The sequence below is a fragment of the Musa acuminata genome, chromosome BXJ3-8 (genome assembly GCF_036884655.1).
Source record: "Musa acuminata AAA Group cultivar baxijiao chromosome BXJ3-8, Cavendish_Baxijiao_AAA, whole genome shotgun sequence".
Classification (NCBI taxonomy): domain Eukaryota; kingdom Viridiplantae; phylum Streptophyta; class Magnoliopsida; order Zingiberales; family Musaceae; genus Musa; species Musa acuminata.
The window spans coordinates 3205559-3225009 of NC_088356.1; the positions used below are offsets into that span (position 1 = coordinate 3205559).

The 19451-nt window shown below is 41.4% G+C and overlaps 3 protein-coding genes and 1 long non-coding RNA gene across 6 annotated transcripts; all 4 read right to left on the reverse strand.

Annotated features, from left to right (window-relative positions):
• Positions 1–176: 176 nt before the first annotated feature.
• On the reverse strand, positions 177–4696 carry LOC135646010 (protein WVD2-like 4). 3 transcript variants are annotated; one of them, XM_065165052.1, is made up of 10 exons: positions 4371–4696; positions 3768–4024; positions 3473–3677; positions 3321–3391; positions 3147–3190; positions 2625–2702; positions 2463–2544; positions 2311–2382; positions 2105–2215; positions 177–947 (listed from the first exon to the last, which is right to left on the reverse strand). In XM_065165052.1, exons 2-10 carry the CDS (start codon positions 4008–4010, stop codon positions 516–518), a joined length of 1338 nt encoding a protein of 445 aa, XP_065021124.1. In that variant the 5' UTR covers positions 4011–4024; positions 4371–4696; the 3' UTR covers positions 177–515. The 3 variants fall into 3 exon arrangements, with proteins under 3 accessions (XP_065021124.1, XP_065021125.1, XP_065021123.1); XM_065165053.1 differs by having other exon boundaries at positions 3768–4034; XM_065165051.1 differs by having other exon boundaries at positions 3768–4048.
• A 1306-nt stretch (positions 4697–6002) lies between these two features.
• On the reverse strand, positions 6003–9631 carry LOC135645909 (protein STRICTOSIDINE SYNTHASE-LIKE 3-like). Its single transcript, XM_065164810.1, has 4 exons — positions 9240–9631; positions 8193–8468; positions 6669–6836; positions 6003–6593 (listed from the first exon to the last, which is right to left on the reverse strand). Exons 1-4 carry the CDS (start codon positions 9569–9571, stop codon positions 6200–6202), a joined length of 1170 nt encoding a protein of 389 aa, XP_065020882.1. The 5' UTR covers positions 9572–9631; the 3' UTR covers positions 6003–6199.
• Positions 9632–10799: 1168 nt separating this feature from the next.
• LOC103994334 (putative axial regulator YABBY 2) lies at positions 10800–13114 on the reverse strand. Its single transcript, XM_018830857.2, has 6 exons — positions 12828–13114; positions 12176–12298; positions 11519–11636; positions 11278–11323; positions 11116–11191; positions 10800–10959 (listed from the first exon to the last, which is right to left on the reverse strand). Exons 1-6 carry the CDS (start codon positions 12894–12896, stop codon positions 10900–10902), a joined length of 492 nt encoding a protein of 163 aa, XP_018686402.2. The 5' UTR covers positions 12897–13114; the 3' UTR covers positions 10800–10899.
• Positions 13115–13850: 736 nt separating this feature from the next.
• LOC135644799 (uncharacterized) lies at positions 13851–18015 on the reverse strand. Its single transcript, XR_010498593.1, has 4 exons — positions 17611–18015; positions 14942–17358; positions 14507–14720; positions 13851–14403 (listed from the first exon to the last, which is right to left on the reverse strand). It is a non-coding gene; the product is annotated as an uncharacterized LOC135644799 (long non-coding RNA).
• Between the last annotated feature and the right edge of the window lie 1436 nt (positions 18016–19451).

Here is a 19451-nt window from a genome sequence, read left to right on the forward strand (position 1 = left end):
TAAACAACAATATGAGTCAGTAAGCAGATAAAGGAAGACGGTAGCAAATGCTCGTCATTACCGACCCCGTCGTACAAACAAAATATATCTTATATGACACGTCATCAATAAAATAGCAATCCACCACATCAAGAAGGTGGGCCAAAGCAAAGTGTTTCACACAGATCAAGCAAATCTCAAGGAACAATCCGTGCATTGCAAGAAAAAGAAAGAAAAAACTTAGCATCTGATCGAACCCAAAAGCAACCCTGACTATGGATAACCTTTGCTATCTCCACCAGATAATGTCAGAGGGTCATTCCATTGGTTCATTGGAGGAGGAGGGTTACCATAGATCAAACTGCAAAAGAGTTGGACAAATATACATGACCTAATAATGTCTCACAAAACAATATCTACTTCAGACCAAGAAAATGCGCAAACATAAAGCAGCAGCAGCATACTCTCCAAGCAGCACGAATTCTATTCACAAAAAGGGCACAAAGACTAATACATAGGATGGGTAGGCTTGTGTTTTAACCTTGTACCGAAACTTCACTGGGTCCGATATCGGTTTCTAGAAGCTTAGCAATTGTTTTATTTTCCTCAACTCTGTCATCGGCAGATGCTAGTTCTGCTTCGGTGTTTGTTTTGGCAGAGACTTCTGTTGGTCTGTTATCGCTGTTTCCTGCATCGATCTCCTCGGTTTTGGGCATCATAACTGATTCTGAGTCGAGTTTGGTGGTCTTTAACTTTTGTGATGGAAGTTTTGCAAGAGACTTTTTCTTTGAGTTCTTTGAAGCTATTGCATTCCCCTTACTGCTTTCTGAACCCTCATTCGGTTTGGTTAAACTGGATATAGGGTGTGGGCCCTCACGAGTGTTGCCAGCTTCTGAGGGACCGTCTGCAGCAGTAACAGATGGCTTCCGACGCCCAAGCTTTGGCGACCTTGCACGTGTTGGTGGGACCTGTAACACGACCAAGAATTAGCAGCAGGATTTATTTTCTCCCAGGAAAGACAAATCCGGACATATGTCGTGCAGGAAACAAAGCACGCGAAACTGAAGAACTATACATCATCTGCAAATCATATGCCTTACACATTATTTTTAACAATGATTTGGAAAGAAACCAAAGTGAAAAGAAAAACCAGAAAAAAATTGAAGAACTTCACCATCAGCTAGGAAAAAGTAACCATAACCTCTAGCAAACCTGAATTTGTGAATCTTGAAGAAGTGAAACTGATTTTTCTTCCCCAATGCACATAATTTAGCCTAAATGAAAAGAAAATGAAATACCCAATGTCCATACAAGTTAAATAGAAATGTGAAATATGAGGAGAAAATTTGAAGTTTTTTTTATTGTTTAAGTGATTACATAAGTTAAACACTGTGCCCAAACTAGATTTGGATATGAAAGCTTGTTGAAGAAAAAAAAAATTTTACCTTGCTCATTGTGTTCTTGAATATTAAGTTCCTGCAGCTTATAGTGGAAATTTTACTGTCAATATTAGTGCCTTGACTAATTAACTCAATCTACAAAATTTTACTGTACTAAGATGCAGAAAGCTCAAATAGAAGACAACACATTAATCAATGCATAAAGATGTAATGTTGATATTATGGTCATTTTATTTGTGTTTTCATTACATCAGTGCATTTTAATATGGATAACAAGCATCAACGTACCCAATCAGAATACCAGATTATTAAGAAATAAACAAAATGATGCACTGTTGTTGTAAGATGATAATGCAAGAAGTCACTTAAAAAAAGAAAATATCCTAAACAACACACCATGGTAAGCAGATAATCCTATAAGAAATTGATGCAGAAGAGCCTGAATCGGAAGGCAACTGTAAAGAACAAAGAAGCTAAAACTACCGAGCTACAACTAGGCAGAGATCTATCTTGATGATGGATACTTAAGCAGATGAGGAGGCCCAAATATCCTTTTAAAACAAATATGGTGCACAAAAATATTAGAAAATCACCTATTAGAAGACAATGTTCAGGCAGGCTGTTTATTTAACTACAATAATAATATCACCAACTATAAACTATGTTATTCAAATCTATTAATGAATCAGTGACACTTCATATAGCAAAATAGGAAAGAATAGTACCTTCTTTAATTCAACTTTAGGAGGACCAGGTTCCTGATAAAAGGTTGGCATTGGAGTGGCTTTAAAGGTCAAGCTCTTTCTCAGCTGTCTGATCTCAGCCTCTTGACTCTCCTAGTTATATTTTCTAGAGAACTTAGTTCACATTCAGTCTGCAAAAGCTTTCACGAAGGACAAGTAAAATTTTCAGACTTCAGCGAAAGGACTACCTTAGATTTTGCCTGCAAGTTAGTCTTTTCCAGTTCCTTAGCATGATTCTTCTCTTCAAGTTTCGTAAAAAACTGAAAAGACAATAAAATTTGTTAAAGGTGCAACATTGAAAAGGTGTTTGAAAAAAAAAAAAAAAAGTGGATCTGCTAACCTCTTTACGTTTCTCAGCACGCTCATCCAACCTAAAATTAAAAACATTGCCAATACTCTTTCTTGCATGTGGTGTTGAACTTCTGGAATAAACATAGCATACACCTCAAACAAAATACCATGGCATGTAAGAAAACGATAATGGTTAAGAAAGAGACATTACGAGGCTGTGGAGTGGGTATCATCATCCTTTTTTGCTGGCAATGCATGTTTCAAGGGCTTTGTTTTACTACCATTTGACCTGTTATGCCATGTTAATTGCATCAAAAATGAAAATAATTTAACTGATATGGTGAAGTCACTCTTATCGAAAGTATCGTCAAGCAATTGTAGGTCAGACATCAAATATAAGACACAGACTTTAAATATAAAACATGGCATACAACTTCAGCCACAGGTGAAGCAATATGATGAATAAAGCTAATGTTTTTTTGTGTCTGATGATTGCATATGAAAGTCGTTCCTCAGATGTGAAAATGCATTGGACTTGTCAAATACCAGAAATTTTCTCTTGCATTCACCTTGTAAAATGCATGCAATGATGTGTCATTTAACAAAAATTGATGCAAATTCCAAAATTCATATAACCATCATTAAGCATGTATGATAATGCATCATAAGCATTTTACTTCAAGAGTGTGATGGAAAAAGCTTTGCTAAACTTGCAGAAGATACAGGAGCTTACTGGGCAGATTCGGCAGAAGTGCCATTTGCCTCGGCAGAACCAGTCTTCACGGATTAGTGTTGAGCAATTAGTTAAAAAGGATCAGCAAAAAACAGCCCACAGTTCACTATCAGTCAAACCATAGTCCTTGACACTTAAGTTACTTGTTCTAGAAAAGATCAATTATCCACCTACCTTCAGACTCACAGATGTTCGCCGAACACTTGGTACAGCAGTCAAAGCAGAAAGCTTGGCAGCAAGATCACCTAAGGGTCCGATTGTAACATTTAGCAGGGGAAAAGGTAATTTGTTGAAATAACAGAACACGAAGAAAGAAGAGACTGTACCATTTGTAATTAATGATGCAACTTTAGTCTGCCTTGTAGAAGTTGTAATTGAGCGGAAATTATTAGCAAGAGACCCTCTAGAAGGAAATGAGACACTCTGTGACAGAACATTCTTTTTCTTCTGAGATTCAATGGCGGAACCATTCAGAACACGAGGACTTTTCTGTGTCTTCCTCGATCGATTATTAACATCAGCTTCACCCTTCTGCGCAAAAATGTGTGGCAGCACATCTTCCATTCAACATTACTGTCTGACTTGTGGAAAAGAGGCCGATGAAAATACAAAGAGAATTACCTTGGAAGGATTAGATGCTTTGTTCTCGGTGGCAGATACAGTGTCTCCATCCTTGTCCCCGGCAGAATTGATGACTTCAACCTTTGACGCACCTTCGGAACCACCATCGGCATGAACAGCATCAGCACCATTCTCAATAACTTCGTTCTCCTTGTTTATATGTGAACTGAATCCATTGTTCTCGGGAGCTTTCTCCACTGACCCTTTATTAAGTTCCAGCTCGATTCCATCACCAGATTCCATCTTACAATGGAAACCTACCACAATCTAGAAATTTAACGCTGCAACAGTACAATTCAAGAACATCCTTATATGTAGTAATAACTGAGGCAACACTATAAATCTGAAATCGACAAAGGTAAATCCGATTCTGTCCTACTTCGTCTTCAATCCTTTCGTAAATGCATCGCCCAGAACACTACAACCCATGATCTCACGCCTAATCCTACTACACTACACCATGAGGAAACCATCAACATTCTGGAAGGATTTATAACGAATTCTCCTTCGGAGTCGAGATCCAAACCCCCCATAAACAATTCGACGAGTAAGGAGCAGAAGAGAGATGAAGATCACGAGCAAGAGCAGGAGATTACGCCTTACCTGCAGGGATCCGGTCGAGGTGGAGTCTGAGCAACGGATCAGAAGGGCGTCGACAGATCCGCGTACGAGCGAGGAGCGGCGGTGATCCGGGCTAGCTCGGCGAGATCAGAACGCGGGAATTCGAATCAAGGACGTCGAGTGCCCTCTCCGCTTCGGAATCGATGGGTTCTGGCGCGGGAATCTCGATTTGGCCCTCTCTCCGGAAAACCCTAGATTCGGCGTCGTCGCCCTCCGCTTCGCAACCACCACCACCTCCCCTCCTCTCCTCTCTCTCTCTTTCTCTCACTCACTCTCTCTCTGTCGCTAAGAAGAGGACGAAATGTGGGACGGCCTATTTTTTTCAAACTAAAGATGTATACGGAGCCTTATTTGCCGAATTGCCACGTGTTGTTACTAAAATACCCCTACATTTTCCTCGAAACTTCAATTAAATACAATAAAGTCGCAAGCCCGGAGAGGGTAGTTTCGTCCTATGGGGCCCAATGGTGGGAGAACGTGCAACGCTACCGATGGACGGTTTGATCATCGCAAAACATGAACGAGCTAGATCTATTTCGTGGTAACATCGGACGGTTACGATCGAGGTTGGCAAGCATGAGCTGGCTTGGGACTGGTGAGTGACGTGGAAAGATCACGGCCGTCGGAAGGACTCCAATCATCCCGCCGCTCCATCAGGCGGGTGACGAGTTGCCCTCCGCGCAGGCGACTTGTAATTGGAGTCGCACCGAAGTTACCCCTCCGGTTCGTCACTCGCTCTGTCATTGGAGGCAGCAAAGCGGGACCCAATCGGGGTTTATCGGTTTAGCAAATCAATGGTTAAGGTAAGCTTCAGTGTGTCCTCGTCATCGGTACGAAAGGGGGGGGGGGGAGGCACAGCTCGGCCCACGTCGTCCCCTGCCGAGATCGCGACCGTCCATGAGACACCGACGCACCACGTTATCGGCCGCACGCTCTACTGTCGGTGCGTCCGACGCCTCCCCACATGCTCTGCTCCCGTTCGCCCACATCGTGTTCGAGAAAATGCGCGGCAGCGACTCGGTGGTTGCGCTTGATCCAGGAGCAGGAAAGACCATTACTGCCATCCCTAACGCACATTATTGTTCCTGCTATATGTACAATTCATCATCTTACAGTGACTGGCGTAGCAGATAAATGATGGGTTCTCAGCTGTGTCCTGCTCTCTAAATCTCATCCACATCCACTGGTTTTGGGCGGACTCGAGACAAACAGGCGGATGCAGGTCAAGGATTGCATAAAGGAGCAGCGAAGCTTCACGATGTGACAACCAAATGGGTGGACGTGCGGACTACATGGTCAATGTCGGACGACCGTATTCCACGGCATATCAAGGAAGGATCGAGTTTTCTCGTTAGATCGATCGGAACATGGGTTGTCTCCGACTGGTAGCGTGCTGTAGTTATCACGAATTAAGAGTCATTGCCTTGAGACTGGATAGACACATCGAATTTGATTCATTGCATTTGGTACGGAAGTAAGCTCATCTCCACAGATATAACCTAACCCTGGTTTTACAGCATTACAGATGAAGGAAAGCTTGAAGAAGATGAGAAAAGAAAACCAGATGCATTAAATGCAGATCCCAAATGCAAGGAAAATGAGACCACCAAGTCGTCATCAACCAAAACCTAACCAGATGATTATTAACCTGCAACCGGCGATACATCAAATTGTTCGGAACATTAAGCAGAAACTTATATCGCAGTAGTCACTATACATCTGCTTACATGTCACAGCAAGTGTGTAGGTTTCAAACGGCTGCCGACCATATGGTTTCCGAAAACAAAAGTGGGCATGTGGTTCGGGAATGATCAGTACACGGCGATGAACGGCATAAACACAGATCCTATCCAAAGTTTCCCATCCTTCTCCTCCACTTCACTCACTGCTCTGACCACCTTGCCTTGGCTATCCTCCAAAATCTCCAGCAACTCCCCGTCTGGACTGTACTTGATGATCACAGCATGCGGTCTGCCTCCGATTTGCAACAGGAAATGATATTTTGCAGGAATGGGGAGCTTTAACAGAAACTTTCTCAACCGGAAATACCGACTCGTGAGATGTGTATACATACTAAGGCGACAATGGATTGCCACCCAGAATTCACCCTTCTCGTTAGTCCTCACATTGTCAGGGAAGCCTGGAAGGACGGCAAAAACATCCGAGGTTCCCGCCTTTTCTCCCTTCAGCCAGTATCTACTCAATCTGTAAAATAAAATGCATACCGCATAAGAAACATTTAGCTTAAAGGGCTACAAGAGTTAACGTGCGGATGCCAACCTGCCACGTGATCCTTCACAGAACAAAAAGAAGGATCCATCCTTGCTTAAAGTGACACCATTGGGGAATTGAAGACCCCGAAGTAGCACTGTTGTTTCTTTCATAACAGGGTTGTATTTTAATAGCCTTCCTGAAGGCTCTCCGGTGAAAACTAGTTGCATAAAGTTCCTGGAGGACAATTTCAAGATTTATAATGGCCACATATTCTTTTGTTACAATGAATCTAAATAGAGTACGAAGCTTGTCATGTCTATCTACATTTACTAACGGATGAAGCATAGTCATGTTTGAAAGCTAGTTTTCAGGAGGTTGACATCACTTCCAAGGAAATGAATTAGAGTAACCAATAACCACATACCAGTTTTGGCTCGTTACTTGGATCGCATAGCAAAGGATACTTTATTTCCTTGTCTTTCATGAGAAATAACATCACATTATAGATAAAAATAGTGTCATATTTCTCGCTTATTTATGTTGATATATGGTGGCTGCTTAGTTCCATATACACAATAGAATGCAATCTAGAGTCTACAAACATTATTTTAGCAACCAGATCGAATACAATATGAGCATTTTTGTCTTTCTGAATTATTCCTTGATGATTATTATCCCAAAAGCTGCTTGTTCGCTACATGCCTAAGTAACAGAACATGAAAGGCACACTAACTAAATGTATAAAGCTAGACTAATACAGAGCACCAGTTACAAAACTAATGTAACTTTGCGAGAATAACTTACTTTTGGGTTTAGTTTGTTCACAATAATCAAGAATTTTAATATTGTTTTATTGAAAAGATAACATAAGCACTGGCATATTTTACCAAGATGATAGAGAAGTTAAAGGTAGCATTAGATAAGATGGAAAGCTTAAATCGAGGGAGGGTAAACTTTGATGGAATATGAGAAGATTTCCCAGATGTTGAGTGACTTTGATGTTGCAGCTTTTAAAAGGCTTTGGCTCCAATGCCTACTGTTTCTCAAGTGACAAAGCATGTTTGCACTGAGGTTTATCAAATGAAGGAGAAGTCTTCATTTTTTTTAGACTGAGAATGATGAACCAGCCATGGCTAACATGTTCGATTTTTATCATTCTGTTTCACACAGCAGTATCAGAAAGAATCACACAACATACCGCATGCTAATAAGATGAACATTTCTATAGGGAAACAGCATTTACACAATAAACCGCCAATCCTTGCTTTAAAGTTTGAACATCAAGCACCAAAAACAGAACACAAGCCCGATTAAATTAAGCAGAAAAAAATTTTGACAAGGGCAACAATAATCTAATTGATTTTTGTGAACTAAAATCTGCAAGCTCCTACAAGAATACAAACTCAAATGAGCAGAAACACAGTTTACATGTCTGTTATAATCTAATATAAAACTCCATTGAACATTAAACATGCAGCCAAACCGAAATAAGATGACACAAAAGCAAACAGTAACATTTCTGATATTATCATTAAAGGTTTTGCATTTTTTTTAGAAACAGTGTTACTCAGGAGCCTAAAGAAGAAATACCTCCTCTGGTAATTGGTGCTGCTGTCTGTGAAATATATGCTTCCATCCTCATCTATATCCAGGTCGTTGGTGAATTTTAATGGTATTCCTTCTGCTTCAGTAGTTACTGGTGTAGCCAAGCCACCTTCCGGGCCTACCTTGAGCAACCCAAAATAGGCATCAGCAATATACAAGTCTCCAGTTTTCTTGTCAAATCGAAGTCCTAATGGTCGCCCACAGATATGCTCATTCTTTAAGTAACTCAAAGGTGATGGCTTTGGGTTACATATCTCGGACCTATCAACACCAGATGACAGATAACAATAAGGAAGTCAGTCACCAGCACATACTCAATGGGGTTATAGCAATTTACAGAGGCATCTGCAGATGTTCATGAGCATCAATACTATCATCTTTCTGTTGTTTGTCTTTGTGTAAATTCAATGGTAAAAAAAAAAGAGATCCTTCAAACCCGATGTTCTTTCTTCAGTCTACTGAAGCAGAACTCGGAAATGGATTTCGATTGCCTTTTCTCATATAAACTGGTGATGTCACAAAATTGCTATGGAATCATAAAAATTAAAGACTTTGTGATAAGTCACACTAATTACAAGCCAATGAGTTCTCCTCAGAGTAGTTCTTAAAATATCAAGTGCCCAGGTGCAGTAATTTCCAGTCTAAATCTTTAAAGATTGTGCCATATGCTGATTAAAAATGGAACTTTTAAGCTTTTGCTGAGATAAAAGTCCATTCATCTGTACCCGGGATAACATATATCATGATGGTATCCAAGGTCTACAAGAATCAGAAAGATAGGGATAAGCCATCACCTTTACCACTTTGCTTTCTATTTCCTAGCCTTGTGGCCAGGCTTTACCGGCAGCAAATTTCTCCTATATCTTATGGGTTACGGAATGAATGGCTTGCAAATCAAGCAGGCAAAACCCAATACAGGGAAAGGACATACCTTTCCAAGGTCTCTCTTACCCAGCCATCGATGTGATCAAACCACAAAAGTCGCACCTTTTTATCGTCGTTACATAGATCGAGAGTGAGACGAAACCATACCTGTTGGGAGACGTGTATGCGAAATCGGACCATGACTCTCCGTCCCAGAAGACCACCCGGCCGTCGGCGACGCCGGTGTAGGGCCCCCGCCCCTGGGGGTCGAAGGCGACGCTCTCCGGGCCCTGGACCTGGTTGAGGAACTTGATCTCCGCCCTCTGGAGCCGGTCCTCGGCGTCCCGCGCCGTGGGGAGCTCCGACCAGGACGGCACCTCTATGGGGTACACCTCGAAGCCCGGGAACGCCGCCATGGGGCTGTGACCGAAGGGGTCCAACCCGCAGTAAAGAGCCACCAGGAGGACTACTCCGCCGATCACAACCGCCGCCGCCGCCATCGTCGCGGCTTCTCTTGGCTCCTCGCGGCGGATGTCTCGATTGCCTCGGTGTTCGAGCCTCACTGCCTTTTTATCTCTAAAGCGCAAGCAAGCATGTAAACAAGGGTAAGAAAACAGAAAGACAATAAAGTCCAAACCCTTTTCTAAAATTCCCATAATATCCTCTCATAGCCTTCTTCAAATTTTCGAATTTTGTATTAAAAATTAGGTCATATATATATATATATATATATATATATATATATATATATATATATATATATATAACAGTGGCTACGTTTACTACTTAATCCCCCGTCATTTAAACGTCAGCATAATGATAAATGTTGCATTAAAATTGAGAGGAAAATGTTTTTTTTTTACCTTGCCAAGGGTAGATATGTAAAATACCATTAAAAGAATGAAAAGAAGCATAAAGTTGTGTCTCCGGACGGCAAGCGACCGGGAGGTGTTTGCATTCTCGGGACGGCATCCCCGGGAGGTGTTCTCGGGGAAGGTCCTTCTCGTTTTCTATTATATTGTAGACGGGCAGGTTGCGATCTCCGAGTCTTGGAGGTCAAGAATGTAAGGGTAGGCGTCGAACGCCTTCGAGCTGTCGTAGCGGGAGTCAACCGGTCAAGATTTTGAGTGGCAGATACGACTTCAGAGCGAGGTTGGTCGTTGACGAGACCGACGCTTTCGGTGCTTTATATGGGTGGTGGTAGGTGGGAACGAGAGGTGGGGAAGGTGGCATCGACGTGGGTTCCAGCTACCACCACCGGGGAGGACGCAGGTGGCGTTCATGGCCCGTCTGGAACCGCACGAAGACGAAGAAGTCCCGTAGGATGATAATTGATTTCTATGACGCGTTCTCTAACCCCACGAAGACGATGTCGATCATTCTTTTTGACACCCAAATATGACCAAATCTGCTCCAACATCCACTGCTAGTGATACTTTTGCTTCTCTCTAATGGTATACTCTTATCATTATATAGCAAACTGTGTAATCTTAATATAGGGTTTGGCTTCTTTTCTTTCTCTTCTTCTATATGGAGCAAAACCTTCTTCATCTGGCCATTTAGCTCATCCAACTGTACTCTTCCCTGCAATGGTCCGCTTTCTATTTCCTGCAGTCGCAAACAGAAGGCATCTGCTAAACAAGCCCAACCTTCACATCGTCATCTGTTAGTTCTCCATGACAGCAAAGCACAGAAGATGGAACTGCATGAAGGCTAGCATGATTATTGAAAAGAAGGGACGATCTAAGTCTGTCTACAAGAAGAACATCATTTGGAACAGACCACGAGAACACACACTGTGCTTCGCTCGGCAGCATTGGCCTCGAAACTAAACTTGCTTGTTGCCTTTGATCGATAGCCCACAATGGATTTCCGGGAAATGAGCCCACTGCAATGCAATGTTACAGAAATTTATTCTCCGATGCTTTATCTTATGTAGCTAATTATTCATGAAATCTGCTGCTTAAATCGAGTAGACTAACGTAAATCATTGCTCCCCATTTGGAACATCAATATTTGATGCATTCTTTGTACACATACTCACATTTTTGGCTGCCGTGCTGAAAGCTTCCTTGTGGCTAATGTTGGGATTTTTCGTCTTCAGCCGACGTATCTCCTCTCTATATAAAGGAGAAATCTAAACATCGTTATCGACGTTAATAAGAACGACATCGAATTATCGAGCAACATTTGTACGGACACTTACTTGATGAACCTGTTATAGGCAGAAGGAACACGACGCTTCTCTGTTGCTGCTCACAGTAAACATACAAGAAGATACCATATTTGCAGGAATATGAGCACTGATGTTAGTCATCTTAGTCTTTGGTTGGGACCTCAACAAGATGAAATAAGAAAATAGAGTTTGTGCATGTAGAAAATGGAGTCAGTGTGAGAAACTAGAGATTGATAGATGTAAAACGATAACATGTCACAGAAAAGCTTACGTTGGATGAGCTGCATCTGCTGTTGAACATGGTCCACTGAGTTCATTGCTGATAAGCTGGTGCATATGGAAGAAGATTCGCAATCCATGCGATGGTGTCGAGTCGCAGTGTTGTGATTCTGCACTTAAGTAATTCCTCAAACATTAAAAACAAATTACAGTAAAACATAATCTCGGTTGAAGATAAAATGAGGAAAAACTATGAACGTGTTTTAAGCAAACATATAGATATTATAGTTAGAAGAGATTGAATGATTATGTAATAGACTAAGAAAGGCTAATCATAGGAGATGTAATCTTTTTTTGGCATTAGGTCAAGCGATAGTTTCAAATCAATATCAGCAAATCGATCATATAACAGCTGAAATTATATAAGTCAGATTTTATTTAGGTTCCATGTTCTAACATTCAAGTTATGCATGTATATGTATGCATGCAGACTTGATGAGGTGCTCTGTGAACATGCAAAAGTCAACCCTTGTTGTCAAGTTTTATTCGTCTACAAGTGTCTAAATTGTCATTTACGCTCGATTCGAGTTCGATATATACACAAACAAGAACAAGGTGTTGATGTCATAGAGATCTTGTCAGTGAAAATTCAATTCAATAGCAGTGGAAGAGTACTCTTGAAATCAAGAAAAGAAGGAAGGATTTCAACCTGAAGACTCGGAAGTGGGAGTTTTCCGAGCAATGCTTCCAGCAGATTGACAGACAGTAGATTAGCACAGAGTTCACATCTCACTGCCACAACATTGGATGAGTTGCTTCCGGGGACATTAACCTGCGTCAACAAAGAAAAGCAACACTGACTGACTTCCAGTGTTTGTGTCGATCTTACATCGGAAGAAGTTCCCAACTGTTCTGATTAGTAATTAGAAGTGGCAAAGATGAGACAAATAACATTCAGCTTCAAGCAGTGACAAGAACAGTTTGTACGGTGATCCGGTGGTGGCGAGAGAGCTGTTAACGAAAGGAGCTTTGCGGTGGTGAAGTAGTGGCAAGACGGCGGGCGTCTCCCGCCACAGGAAATGGAAGAAGCAAAGAGAGAGCAATATCCACAGTCGACTTAGGGTTTCCGATGATTTAGGTAGATTTCTGGTTCAGTTCTGTGTTGATCGACCCCTTCAGGATAGTGCGAAGAACGAAAAAGGCATCTCGAAGGAAGAAGAATGTTCATCGAGATGGACTTGGCAACTCGATTCATTACTTTGTGAGATGGTTGAGCAACAACTAGTCCGATGCCTAGACATGTAGTACCACTAGAAACTTCGAGAGAGAGAGAGAGAGAGAGAGAGAGGTGCAACGTATACCAGTAGAGTAGTGTTGCAGAAGCTGCAATTGACGTAGCAAACTTGCTCAGGCAAGACATGGTCCGACATCTCCGATCGCTGAGGCTGGGGAATCTTGGGGCATATGCTACGAGAGGGGCGGAGATCGTCTGTAGGATCACTCAGAAGAGTTCTTCAGCCTTTCTTTGCATTCACGGGAAGGAAAAGAAAGGAGAAGGCCAGGGTTGGATCTCTCCAAATTGGGTATATGGTAAAGGAGTGATCGATGCACAGGGTGCAGGTTGAGTTGGCTGTCGAATGAGAGAGTGTGGCAGATGAGTCAGAAAGGATGTTATGATGAGAGGGAACGGGTGGGTGGGAATCTGCTGCTGCTCTCTCTCTCTCTCTCTCTCTCTCTCTCTTTCTCTCTTCCTGTAGCTCCGACATGTGATGATAGCAAAGGAATGTAAACAAGCAGAGAAGAAGCGGTAAATCACCATAGATCAAAATGGCACCAAGGATGGATAACCACAGAGAACAGTTTGATGGACACTTGGAGGCAGTGTGCAGAAAGATAGAAATCTCATTTGGAAAATTGCTCATGAAATATCATCAACTCCAATGGGTTATTATTAGCAGTCCACCAGCAGAGCTGATTGTTCTAAATCTGAAAATTATTCCCATTGATGTCAAGCTGTTTATATTATTAAAAATAATAAATTGATTCATAAATTCATTTGAAAATTATTTTAAATGGATAGATTTTCTCCAATGAGAAAAAAACCTTACTGTCATTTTAGACATTCTTACTTTTTCTTAGTTTAATAAATATTTAAAATGGGTGTCCAGTAATTCTAGAAATTATTACGACAGAACCCAATACATCTATAGATTTTGCTGATCCACACTCACCTCATTGCCAATTTAATGTGTTTTTTTTTTTACTCTTATCAATAATTATTGTTGTAGTAAAAATTCGAGCACTGCAACCATATTCACTCCCATCAAGCAGTGAGGAATTCAAGTCCATCATTTCGATTGATTTCAATTACCACTACAAGGAAACAAAATATTCATTCAGACTACCACTCCAGCACGCCGGACCAGAAAGACTTTTCGTAGCTACAGTCCAAAATTACGTGCAAAACAAATAGCAAGATTTTGCTAAATACCTTTCGACAGTGACATTTTGAACAGCTCACCGAGGCATCAAAAAGCTTTCACCACTCATTTCCAATTGCAGGTTTTTGATCTGCTAAGCTTCCACACCACCTTGTTCTTATTTTGTGTTCTGTTTTCCTCTGATGCCGTCTCCCATGTTAGCAAACAGACTGATTTAGGACCTAGTCAAGCTTATACACATCAGACAAGTATGCATTATTGGCACATATTTCTTTTTTTGGACTAACGTCCCCACCACCATATATCATGTTGAAGCTGCTGGGGAAAGAGAATATATAGAACAAGCTGATACTACTGACAAGCATATGCTTCTACTTATGAGATGTCCCATCAGATTAGATGTCTTGGCTCCACAGATCTGTTTGCAATTATTGACAGAACAGATGAGACTTCATTTTTCTTCCAATATATGGCAACCTTTAAGATCAGTCCCCGTCTTTGGAAACAGAAAATGTTTTCGTCCGTAGCAGAAAACAAACAGTTAGTATCTTTGGAATGAACTTACAGCACAGTTAGCAAAGTGTTTCGAGTGAACTTACAGTGTGGTCTGTGCTAATGGCTGTCAAGCATTGTGGAAACCACATGGAGCAGGTAAATGGTGCCATATACGGCCACTGCAGAGTTCCAGATTTCAGAGGCTACCACATTGTTTTTATTAGGAGAAACTCTGCGATGACATGACCTCAGAGATCTGTAGATAAGGTAGAGGTTGTGGACAGAGTCCTCGCTCCTCCTTCAGATGTTACCATAGTCCTGCAACACCATGCATCATAGACTTAAATGTTTATCGGGCCACTAAGAGATGTTGACAAACTAGGAACAGGATCAAACTGTATGCAGTCCAACAAGGCCTCTGCGAATAAAATTACAAGAACAGTGGGTGAAGGCAGGGTCTTTGAAATTTGAATCAAACCATCGTTCTGCTTGATCCGCGCATCACGAATCTCCAGGGTAAAGAAATTTCAGTAACTCACCTTATCTCAAAGAAGCCGCATTCATCGTTTAAATCAAGAAAAAAGGGCGACGCGTCGGTGGCCGCATCGATCGAAGACACAGTAGAAGCAGGTGACAGGGAAGGTGATGAAGGCAACAGGGCCAGAAAGCTCATCAAACTCCACGTGATATTCCTGGCGTCAAGCATAACAGGCATCAGCATATAACAGTGCGGGATAAGGACTCTGACATAATTAAATTCTCGCTGCGGTGTGACCATGTATTTCTTTCAAACTTATCGGTGTTGTCGGGCCTGAACAGATGCATCAGGAAATTATTGGCTTCTCGGATGCATGGGGGCTCCAGGGAACAGATTATGCTCCAGTCTCTCTGATGTTACACTCCATGTCAATTGTAACATTTCATTGGAATTTGAGTAACCGGGAACAGGTTCAGTGTCTATTTACCATGTGACCGTCTCTTCCGGCAGACAACCAGCTTTCTTGCTTCAAAGCTACAGCAAGGAAATAACTTTGTTAGTCCAGATAAAAAAAAAGGAATAGACTACTATTTCATGGCTGCAGAAGGATTTGGGTTTCTGGGTTTCACCTTATTGTGAGTTCACCTCCCCATACCCAAAGCACTGGAACAGTGACTGCCTACCAAAAAATACTTCATGCTATTTTGCTTTACGGTCTGATCATCGAAGCTCGTATGTGCATCATATCTCAGCATGGATTCAAATGTGTAACTGTTGCTTATAATAAGTATAGAAATTTCCCAAAAGATGAACTATTTTATGGTTGTCAAATTACCTTGGATGAGGCAGCTTGGCAAAAAGTAATAGGGGCCAGGAAGCATGGTTGGTGAAATAAAAAAAGCCGAAAGAGTGCAAAATAATTAGTGCTAAAGTCATCATAACTTAAGCCAAAAGATGATTTAATGAATTTCTAGTTAATGAATATTTTTTCATAGCGACGAATTAGTAAAAAAAGACTAAAAATGGAGATGTAAGAAAATTAAGTGCTAAACTCATCATGACTTAAGGTGTTAGTGGAAAGAACACAGAACACAAAGAAAAAGCCAATAGCTGAGTCAACAAATTTCTAGTCAATGAATTTTTCCATATTGAAGCAAAAAAAGATTAAAAATGGGGATGAAGCCTATGAAACCTGAAATGTAAGTGGTGTTCCATGTTTCAAGTCTTCCCCCAAAGAAGCAAGCTACATTTCCAGACTCTAAGTCCCTCTAATACTAATGTCATGATCCAATAGATCCACTAATTACTTGTAAGAGGTCTTAATCACATTGCAGAGTATACCTACACCAAGTAACTAATAGTAGGCACATTCAATTTTATATACCAATCAATCACATCGACAAATCCCATCCAGGAGAGTTGGGCCATCACGTGTACTTGACCAAGAGCAACTCCTACCAAGCCTTCGAGTTTGAGTTCTTTGATTGTTACCGACAAGAGAGATGCGCAGACAATAATGAGAAAGTAGCTTATATCTGCCATGAATAGGCATATCAATCTTAAGCATTCAAGGAACCAAGTCAAACATTCGAGAAGTTGAAACAATTTCCATGAACGTAGATACCTTCTAACCTCAAGAAAAAGATCATCTTAGTTCTACCATGATACAGTTTGATTATTATATAGGTGCCATATGCTTGAGCATGCAACATGACACTAACATTCCTTTGCAAAGCGCAAACCACTATATAAGAGGAAGAGAGACAGGTATACTAAAAATTATGGCAATTTAGAATTTGTTATATTTGACAATGCAAGCTAAAATTTGTGAATAAAATGATTTGCAAACTAAATTCTTTGAGTGTGATATCCAATTATAATCAGTATTCAGATTAAAAGGCATGATACAATTCTTTTTCTTCACTACCATAGGTCGCATAACATATATTCAAATCCAAGCAGTTTCAAGGCATTAATACACCAACCCTGGTTTTTTAACAGGCACTATATGGTTTCCTCGGCATCAAATTCCTGAACTCTTAATTAGCTTAAGAAGAAGAAAGCTGTAATCATAGACTTCTCCCCGTGGTTATATTTACAGTTTGTTCAAAGGAAAGCATATGTGATAGACCGAGAGCCTTTATATAGAACTTGTCAAAATCCAGAGCACATTAGGTCAACTACAGAGCAATGGATGACGCAATCAACGCGAAACAATAAGAGGATTACAGTTAGATAATCGTTTTGACAAATATAACAATTGCATGGATAGCTAGAAATCCAATATCATAACATGATTGAGCTAACTAATGATTTCTAGCTGTGCAGCAAAAGCATCCAACTATCTTCAAATAAGAACACAAATAGTTTATAGTCTATATGATATCATAGCAAGATGGCTCTCACCATCTGCAGAGTCTTCCCATGAACATGAGCTTCCACTATTCTTCATTTCCAATTAGCATCATCATTCCCATCCTATCATACATAATTAAGAAAATAATTGCTCAGTATGTGTTGATTTGCAGTAGTTCAAATAACATAATGCACTCACATTTAGATTAACCAATTGAAAGAACAACTCATAGACTTTGTTGTATGTGACAAATAAAATAAACAATAGAGAAACATCGAGAGGTTGACGACACATTATTAGGATTAAAGGGGAAAAAGTCATATCATATCAAGCGGCACGCATTTGATCGAATAACAAGAAAGGGAAAAAGATACCGTGCTTCTGCAGCAACACCATCTGATGGCCCGCGGCCGCATATCGCGGCCGATTAGCTGCAGCTAGAAACCCCTTCGGCCTCAACATCAACCTGGCTCGAATCGCTGCCACGCTGAAAGCTGAAGACAAGATTGGATTCGGTCCAATCGTGGTCAAAGGTCGTCGATGGACGGCCACCAGTGTTTTCACCGTCTCCCGATCGGATTCTTGCACCTTTCCCCACCGCCTAAACAGAAGCAAACCACGGTAAGAACGCATCCGCATTCCAGACGACGTCAAGAATCGGGGAGCGGGAACGCGATCAGCGTCGAGGAAAGGAACGAGGTCGGCCGCTTCCATTGGCGATCGTCGGCGGCGGAAGCGAGAGGGAGGGAGGGAGGTGTTTGTTATCGATTCAGGAAGAGGGGACCGTAAGAGCCGCCTGGATTTGAAACCAGAATCAGGATCAACATCAGATGATGAAGAACAGAAAATGCGAATCTTGAAGCAACGAGATACTGTTGGGTGCAAAGAACGAATAGAAGAAGAAGAAGGAAAAAAAGAACTTTTATAATTATTTATATGTAAGAATTTATTATTTTTACTGAAATTAATATTATTATTAATGCTTATAGTTTTTAGTGATTTTATGCAAAATTAATAATGGCATATATGCACCCATAATTGCATGAGCATATAAATTTCAGAATCTTCAACTTAGTGAAAATGCCTTAGGAGTGATAAGGCATATTTTGGATTTCCCCACACTGCATCACACCCCTGCTAAGTCAGCACACGGGACGGGGGGCGGGGGGAGAAGCTTGAGACGGTGCCGTCGAGCCGAAACCGGTACCAAGAGGCGCCCCTTAACAAGTCTCGTCCCGAAAAGCTTGAGACGGTGCCGTCTGACGTTGTCCCGTGCATTCCGAGCGACGATTGCACAAAGGTACCATCTCGTCACTCGAGGATCGATCGTCGCACCGAATCCACATTCAATTGATCCTCATGCAATAGTATAAAAGCCACTGACCAGCATCTCGCCGAGGGAAAAAAAAGAGAAAAAGGAAAAAAGAAGTAACCACTAACTTAATCTACGAGGGGCCAAAGTCGGGAACTCCCCCGATGAGAGCATTCTATGCAGGAGCTCGACCATCTTTGGTAGCACGACCGCCCCGACCAAGAGACGCCTTCCCGGAAGACAGTGTCGGTGCCCTGACCAGGAGACGCCTTCCCGGAAGATGGTGTCAGCGTCCCGACCGAGAGACGCCTTCCCACTGACGATGCCAACGTCCCGACCGAGATGCTTTCTCTCCGACGTCAGCGTCCCGACTTCCTGATACAATCGGCTTCACCACTTTTGCCAACCGATCATGAACTCTCAACATCGACTCGTGGACCAAGCCATGCTGACCCATCGACCACAACGCATTAGTTCACCAACGAGAAGAAAACTCCGTTTTTCCCAAATTAATGATTCAAGAGTCAATTAAATCAAGAAAAGGAGCTCCACTAAATCAAGAAAAGAAGCTCCATAGAAATTTATGCAACCATATCTCAGCTTCTTCGTATCAACAGTGTATTTTGACCAATAAAATGATAATTTTGACTTGAGAAGAGAGGACACAATACAGGGAACACAAGGCAAGGAGTGGAACCACAAATTTGGGTTGGTAATGGGAAAGGAGAAGGCCATGCTTGGATCAATTAATGTGATGATATATTATGATCTGTTAATGGTTGACTTGACTTAGCATGAACACTCCTTGTGGCTTGTGTGAATTGGTTAATGGCCTAATTTATAATGCACCTAATGCTTATATTAAAAGTGAAAGGATGATTATGATATGCTAGTCAAACTTAT

Coding starts and splice junctions, on each gene's coding strand:
- LOC135646010 (XM_065165052.1), bottom strand. CDS start 4,010: ATGGAATCTGGTGATGGAATCGAGCTGGAACTTAATAAAGGGTCAGTG. Junction 3,392..3,472: donor TGCATCATTAATTACAAATG/GTACAGTCTCTT, acceptor TCGGACCCTTAG/GTGATCTTGCTGCCAAGCTT. Junction 2,383..2,462: donor GTGCTGAGAAACGTAAAGAG/GTTAGCAGATCC, acceptor TTGTCTTTTCAG/TTTTTTACGAAACTTGAAGA.
- LOC135645909 (XM_065164810.1), bottom strand. CDS start 9,571: ATGGCGGCGGCGGCGGTTGTGATCGGCGGAGTAGTCCTCCTGGTGGCT. Junction 8,469..9,239: donor GCATACACGTCTCCCAACAG/GTATGGTTTCGT, acceptor TGGTGTTGATAG/GTCCGAGATATGTAACCCAA. Junction 6,594..6,668: donor TGTGAAGGATCACGTGGCAG/GTTGGCATCCGC, acceptor TTTATTTTACAG/ATTGAGTAGATACTGGCTGA.
- LOC103994334 (XM_018830857.2), bottom strand. CDS start 12,896: ATGTCGGACCATGTCTTGCCTGAGCAAGTTTGCTACGTCAATTGCAGC. Junction 12,299..12,827: donor TCTGCAACACTACTCTACTG/GTATACGTTGCA, acceptor TTGTTGACGCAG/GTTAATGTCCCCGGAAGCAA. Junction 11,637..12,175: donor TCCCACTTCCGAGTCTTCAG/GTTGAAATCCTT, acceptor ACTTAAGTGCAG/AATCACAACACTGCGACTCG.